Source organism: Myotis davidii, unplaced genomic scaffold (genome assembly GCF_000327345.1).
Source record: "Myotis davidii unplaced genomic scaffold, ASM32734v1 scaffold734, whole genome shotgun sequence".
In the NCBI taxonomy this organism is placed as follows: domain Eukaryota; kingdom Metazoa; phylum Chordata; class Mammalia; order Chiroptera; family Vespertilionidae; genus Myotis; species Myotis davidii.
Genome location: NW_006286300.1, coordinates 104,876 through 112,748, shown reverse-complemented (window position 1 = coordinate 112,748; position 7,873 = coordinate 104,876). Strand labels below are relative to the sequence as shown.

General features: G+C 34.9%; 1 protein-coding gene across 1 annotated transcript in view; it reads left to right on the top strand.

Annotated features, from left to right (window-relative positions):
* Positions 1–7,873, top strand: part of MYO9A (myosin IXA) — a 349,884-nt gene that overhangs the window by 286,082 nt on the left and 55,929 nt on the right. The window contains exons 28-31 of the mRNA XM_015560068.1: positions 1,582–1,805; positions 2,258–2,374; positions 3,100–3,288; positions 4,773–4,820. Coding sequence (XP_015415554.1) covers positions 1,582–1,805; positions 2,258–2,374; positions 3,100–3,288; positions 4,773–4,820 — 578 coding nt within the window. The remainder of the gene's footprint in view (positions 1–1,581; positions 1,806–2,257; positions 2,375–3,099; positions 3,289–4,772; positions 4,821–7,873) is intronic.

Here is a 7,873-nt window from a genome sequence, read left to right as displayed (position 1 = left end):
TTTTAATGATAAAGGAGCATTCCAGCAGAAAGCAGACAAGAGGTCTTGATTTTCTCGACAGTAGCACTATCTACTACATTAAGTTGGTCTTTGGGTGACTAGCCATACTCTTTGCTGGGGACATTCCCTTTTTTGTGGAGTGTTTTTATTTTTTTATTTTTAATTTTTCTTTTTTTTGTTAATCCTCACCCAAGGATATATTTTTCCCATTGATTTTTAGAGATAGTGGAAGAGAGGGGAGAGACAGAGAGAGAAACATATATGAGAGAGAGAGACACATCAATTGGTTGCCTCCTGCACACACCCCAACTGGGGTCAAGGTGAGAGCCTTGCAATCGAGGTAAGTGCCCTTATCAGAATCAAAACCATGACCTCTCAGTCCATGGGTCAATGCTCTAACCATTGAGCAAATCGGCTAGGGCCAGAATTAGCTTTTAGATGGGATGAGGATATATCATTGGAGAGAAGGTAAGGTGAATACATGTGGGGAAACAAACAAATATGTGAAATGAGAAGGGGCCAATATTCTTAGAAGCCCCGGGTAGGGTTTTAGAAATCCACTGTAGTTCTAGATTGTAATGAACTCCACGGAATCCAGTTTCTTTGGTGTAAACAATTGTAGAGAAAATCTGTTATGTTTTCTAATATATAATATTATATTATATATAAAACAAAGCCAAGTTCATTCCAGGAATTCTCTGAGAAATTCAGACAGTTATGTGGAAGATATATAAGAAAATCCCAAATACAAAAGAGATCGAAGTAGAACCAAGTTCAGATACTATTACTGAAGCATTCATGGCTTTAGTCCCTAGTTGAAGCATATATTATTAGCAGTCTTCATTGTGTATTTGCTTCATAAGGATATGTGTATAAAAGTTAAGATTGTAGCTTTTTAATTATCGTTCAGCAGAAATAATAATAATCAAACTTCACTTGTTTGTTCGAGTTTTATAGAGCTGGATGTTCTTTCAAATAAATACAGTAAAATTATGACTGGGTTAACAGCATTTAACATGCTAGTGTGATTTTTGTACTCTTCTTTCTTTTCCTTGGCACTGGCTTTAGTTCTATAAGATACTTCCATTCAGGTTTTCAGTATCAGACCTTAGGAAGACAAGATAGATAACATTTTTATTGAAACGTGGTCATTCTTGTCCGGATGTGGTAGATCAGTTATTGAGCATCAAACTATGAACCAGAAGATCAGAGTTCAATTCCCGGTCAGAGCACTATGCCCTTGTTGCAGACTCCATCCCCAGTGTGGGAGACAGCTGATGAGTGATTCTCATCATTGATGTTTCTATCTCTCTCTGTCTTTTCCTTACTCTATGAAATAAATAAGAATATATATTTTTTTAAAAAAAGAGAAGTGGTCATCTTAAATACATTTATGTACAAATGTGCAGTCTGGATTTATTGTTTAACTGCCTGGCCTCAAACATCATTGTTATTTTGCTTTTCAAATATTTACATGTGTTTCTTACAGTGACTTACTAAAGGAACTTAAAAAGAAGGATGTGGAGATTTCATTATTTTTACTAAATTTCTTTTCTTTTTGGCTATTCTGTTGAATTGTAGAATTAGCTCAGTATCACCCAACACCTCCTTTGAGCCCAGAATTGCCTGGTAGTTACCAGAAGGAGTTCAAAGAGAACAAAGAGCCCTCTCCAAAGGCAAAGCGCAAGCGAAGTGTGAAGATCAGCAGCCTGGCTTTGGAATCTGTGCATTGGCAAAATGACTCTGTCCAGATCATAGAAAGTGCCAGTGATTTAAAGAGCATGGATGAATTTCTTCTGAAAAAGGTATACTTTGAATGCTGAGTTAGGTTCCTGAGCAGCTTTGACTATGGAATACTTTTATATATCAGGATATGGCCCTTAGAGATCAAGGTGACATATGCTTTATTAAATTAGATGGTCTTTCCTTTTCGAAAAAGGTGTAAATAATATACATTAGTCAGTCTGGGTAAACAGAATTTTACTTTAGCTGTCATGTTATATATTCCATATGTGAAGATGAGGCTTGTTATTGCATACCATACTTGAAGTGGTTTTTCTGGTAGCACTATAGAATCATAAATGTTAGAAAGGACCTTAGAAAATCATCTAGCAATAATAAAACTTTGGCTATTTAGTCGTGCTTTTACCTATAATAGAGTGGTTTGCACTTTCAGGACAGTCATATGTGTTCACCATTTCATTTACCTCTTTTCAATTACTTGATTCAGTACAAAAACTCTTTCTGTGGTCCCCAGATGAATGACCTAGATAATGAAGACAGCAAGAAAGACACACTAGTGGATGTTGTATTTAAAAAAGCCCTGAAAGAATTCCGGCAGAATATCTTCAGCTTTTATTCATCTGCTTTGGCGGTAATTAGTATATATTTTGTAACTCAACATACAAAAAATTTGTCAATACTGTAGAAGATAATACAGAGGCCATGTTCAACTAGAGATTTCTTTGGTTCCTTGTTTTTGTTTTAGGTATAGCTAGGGAAAAGCATACTGACTGTTCTCAGATTAGTAGCTTCCTCGAATTTCCTCAAGTAGTTTTCTTTTTCTCCCTCCTGGGTATATTTTCATCTTCCTAAGATATTGAATTTAAATATTCTAGATATTACCCAGGGACTCTACTATTTTGACTTTTCATAATCCTTTAGTTTTAGCTTCTAATTCTTATATGTGTGGAATTATTATACAGTTTTTCCAGTAGTTTTGTTCACTGATTTCTACCTATCAGTTTATATCACTTTCAGATTTTCTTTATGCTTTCATATGATATTGGTTGTGTTTTAGAAAATTTATTTTATAATGCCAGACTATAGGAGAAATTCCCAGGACTTTTTCAAATTACATTCTTGAAACTGGTTAGTATTTTGCTAAAATTTAGCAGGTTTTACTCAGCAGATATTTCACAGTATAGTAGGAATTTACATCTATAAAGTACCACATGACCTCCTGGGCATGCCCATTAGAAAGTATATCAGGTTCCTAATTTTTATTCTGAATATTAACCCAATGCAAATTGAATCAATCTTCTATATGAAAGAATTTCTTCCTAAAAACCTTAAATTTCTTCTTTTATTGCTTATTAGATAGATGATGGGAAAAGCATACGGTATAAAGACCTCTATGCACTATTTGAGCAGATTCTGGAAAAGACCATGAGACTTGAGCAGCGAGATTGGAGAGAATCTCCAGTCAGAGTTTGGGTCAACACTTTTAAAGTGTTTTTAGATGAATATATGAATGAATTCAAGACTTTGGATTGTATACCCCCAAAGGTAAATATGGTATATTTTGATTTCTTAAAGGATTCAGTTATTAACTCTCCTTAAGAGTCTGTTTGAGACATCTGGTATTTGAGAAAAATATTACAATGAAATGTCAACTTAGCATTACTTGAGATGTAACAAACTCCATTATGTCTTACAAGTTCATCAGACCATATTTTCTAAATATGTCATTTAATACATTAATTAATACATTCTTCACTGAGATAAAATATAATGTGCCCTCAAGATTATACCTTCAGCTTTGATAGAGGTTATTACATGAATTTTCTTTTGTAAAATAGTGGTTGAAGGTATGAGTCACTGTATCATCTAGTGACCTTTACATGAGGATCCACAAATTATATTTCTCCTTGAATTAGGTTTTAGGAAAATGTGTGTTTCTGGAAATCTGTAGAACAGTAATAATAATATTTCTTAAGTACCAGGAATTGGTCTAGGTCAGTGGTTCTCAACCTTCCTAATGCTGCAACCCTTTAATACAGTTCCTCTTGTGGTGGTGGCCCCCAATTTCATTTATACAAATTGAACATAATTAAAGCATAGTGATTAATCACAAAAACAATATGTAATTATATATGTGTTTTCCGATGGTCTTAGGTGACCCCTGTGAAAGGGTCGTTCGACCCCCAAAGAGGTCGCGACCCATAGGTTGAGAACCGCTGGTCTAGGTGTTTGGTATTTTATTTAATTCTTGCTTCAGCCCTATTAAATAGCTATTATGAAATCCATTTTACAGAGGAGTAGCAGGCTTAGAAAAAGTTATCAATGTGTTTCCTTTTAGTATCCCAGCTTAAATAATTAGCTGGGATACTGAATTATTAGGTATTAATGCTATCTAATTATTAGGTAGTAGGAATACTATTAATCCTTTTTATGTTACATTTTATTTTCAGTTATTCTGGTTATATGTTTTTAGATTTACAAACTACATTAAATCATTTTTGAAGTAGTCAGATACAAATAAATCCTTAGAAGTTCTTCTGTTCTAGATCTAGGTTAAGGTCTTTGTTATGCAGAAGATTTTTACTAGGCTTATACAGTGTTTGTTTATAATTTTAAATGGTTAAGCTTCAATTGTTCTATACTATGGTTAACAGGAAATGTCATATGTAAAAGAACTTTTTTGTGTTCCACATGCTAGTTTTTTATATTTAGCTCTGAGATAGTTTTCTAGAGCCAAAATAGGGAAAATGCAATCTTTGTCATTAGTAATCATTTAATTAATGAGTAAAGTAAAATCATTTAAATTAATATGGTGTGGTCTCTGGACAGAACTGAGGATTTAAAAGAAAGTAATTTCTAAAGTATCCTTTCATTCTGTTGTTTTTATGAATATTGTTTTAGCAAACTTCAAATTTTATCACATTTGCTTACTCTATTACCTTTTGAGCAAAAATCATAGCATTTGCAAAGAAGTAAGAAAGTATGTTGGTCTATGTTATATCACAGTTTTTATATTTATTTCCCACCAGGTGCCAAAAACAGAAAGAAAGAAAAGAAGGAAAAAAGAAACTGATTTAGTAAGTCATAGTCTTTTATGTTATAAAAAAGGTAATTTTTAGACCAGCAGTCTGAAGCATATCATACCATATTTATGTGGCTGTGTTTAAGGAATAAGTTTATCAGTTGTCTATAATGTAATCATTTTTGGCTTTAAAATATTTGGAATGACATGTGGCTTTGTCCTTTGTGATTTGATTTATCAGTGGTAGCTCCCTAAAATGGCTGGCTGACTTCAAACCTACTAAACTGTGTGATAATAAATGGGTATTGTTTTAAGCTGCTAAGTTTATGGTAATTTGTTACAGTAGCAATAGAAAACATATAATAGCTGTGCATAGAAATCTGTTTTACAGCTGTCTAATATTCCTTGCCGGACCTTTGGGTTATTTCTAGTCTTCTGCTGTTACAAACAGTAATGGCACAGTCAGTAACTCTGTGTGTGTGTGTGTGTAAGTGTGTAAGTGAGTGGGGGGTTATTCTTAGAATTGGAATTACTGGGTCAAAATGCATCTGTTATTTTTATAAATATTGCTTTGTTTCCCCATAGGGGTAATCTCATTTTCCAGTTTCAACAGTAATATCTGAATATGGGTTGTTAAATTTTTAGATTTTTTGCCCGTTTGATAGACAAGGAATATTGTATCTCCTTATAGTTTTAATTTTATTTTATCTTATTATCAACTAGAGGCCTGGTGCATGAAATTCGTGCACTCGGAGGAGAGGGGGCCTGGGGGTGCCTCAGCCCGGCCTGTGCCCTCTCGCAGTCCGGGAACCCTCAGGGGATGTCGGACTGACGACTTAGGCCCATGCCATCAGTCGGACATTTTTAGCGCTGCTGTGGAGGTGGGAGAAGCTCCCACCAACGCCACTGTGCTTGGCAGCCATGAGCCCAGCTTCTGACTGAGTGGCGCTTTTCCCCCCGTGGGAGCGCACTGACCACCAGGGGGAAGAGATCGGGCCAAAACTGGCTCTCCAACATCCCCCCAGGGGTCCTGGATTGTGAGAGGGCACAGGCCAGGCTGAGAGACCCCACAGGTGCATAATCAGGGCCGGGGAGGGATGCGGGAGGTTGGCCAGCCGGGGCGAGACTGTGGGAGGGCTCCGGGGTGTGTCCGGCCCATCTCGCTTAGTCCTAATCAGCTGGACCCCAGCAGCAAGCTAACCTACCAGTCGGAGTATCTGCCCCCTGGTGCATGTCATAGCAACTGGTCAACTATCTGCCCCCTGGTGGTCAGTGCACATCATAGTGAGCAGTTTAGCAGCCTTAGCATATCATTAGCATATTATGCTTTAATTGGTTAAATGGATGACTGGACACTTAGCATATTAGGCTTATATTATATACGATAGGATGAGTTTATCTCTTTTTATGCTTAAGAACCATTTGCATTTTTCCTCATGTCCTATATGTTTATGTTCGATCCCCATTTTTCTATTGGGGTTTTGGTCTTTTCTTTCTCAGTTTCTAGGAATTTTATATATGAAGCAGATTACCTTTTGTCTGTGATATAAGTTGCAAATATGTTTCCCATTTTGTCAGTTGTTTTTTGACCTGCCTTTTGATGTTACTTGCTGTATAGATTTTTACTTTTACAAAATTAGACTTACCAATCTTTACTTTCATAGGTTTTGAATTTAGAGTCTCAATTAAACTTTCCCCTACCTAAAGGTTAAAAAGAAATTCTAAATTTTTATCTCCTAACATTTTAATGGTCACATTTTTTTTTGCATTTACATTCTAAGTGGAGTTTATCCTGATGTATAGTATGAGATACAAATATAATTTTTTTTTCTCAATATTTATTTTTTTATCTTTTTATTATTATTATTAAGGTATTACAGATACAAATATAATTTTACCTCTTATCAAATCTAATATCATTTATTTAAAAGTCCATCTTTTTGAGATGTCACCCTTTTTATGTTCTAAATTCCCCTTTATGCATTGATCTTTCTTATTCTGTTCCATTAGTTGATCTGAATATTCATGAGTTAATTTTGCGTTATGTTAATTATTAAATTTTTCTTATGTGTGATAGTTGGCAGGGCTTAAATCCTCCTTAATTAATTTTCTCTTTTAGGACTTTTCTGGCTATTCCTTCTTGTTTTTCCATATGAACTTTGAATTTACTTGTCTAGTTTGTTGAGGCAAAAATATATTAGTTGTTTTTTTTTTTTTTTTGCTTACCTTATAAGTTAATATAGAACTGACATCTTTATAATTTTGAATCTTTTCATGTCTGTTTTTGTATTCTTTAGGAAGGGTTTTAAAGTTTTTCATATATAGGTTTTTATTATTTCATGTTACATCTTTTTCTGGGTATTTTATCTCAGCAGAGAGGATATCACTGTAGTTCATAGTATGGTGTATATCCTTCTATACTTTTTCTCTACTTATATAAACTCTTTAATCTGGTGGTTCTCAAAGTATTCTTCAGGTAAAACTGCTGACAACTTAGCTCAAATCAGGGGTTTCTGGGACACTTTCAGAGATTTTGCAAGATCAAAACTATTTTCATAATAGTAATAACATTATTTTTCTTCTTCACTGAGTTAATCATAGGTAAAACTGCTGACAACTTAGCTCAAATCAGGTCAGTTGCTCCAAATGGGAATGGGAAGAATTCAATAGCTGCAAATAATGGTTGTCTCAAAAAAATAAAATCTCTTGTACAATGTAACTGTAAACTGATATAGCCTTTAAAAAACTGTGACAAATATAACAAAATTTATAATTTTAAAGTATACAGCTTAATGTGGTTTAGTAATAGTCATGCACTGCATAAGGACATTTCATTCAATCATGAACTGCATATTCAATGGTGGTCCCATCTATCCTATCTAATAAAAGAGAAACATGGTAATTAGCCATACCTCCACTATCCTTCCCATTGGCTAATCAGGGCGATATGCAAATTAACTGCCAGCCAAGATGGCGGCCAGCAGCCAGGCAGCTTGAAACTAACATGAGGTTTGCTTGCTTCAGTGACGGAGGAAACCAACGTTCCCCGCCTGCTGCTGCAGGCCTCTGAGCTGCAACTCTAAGCAACTATGTTACAAATATAGAAGC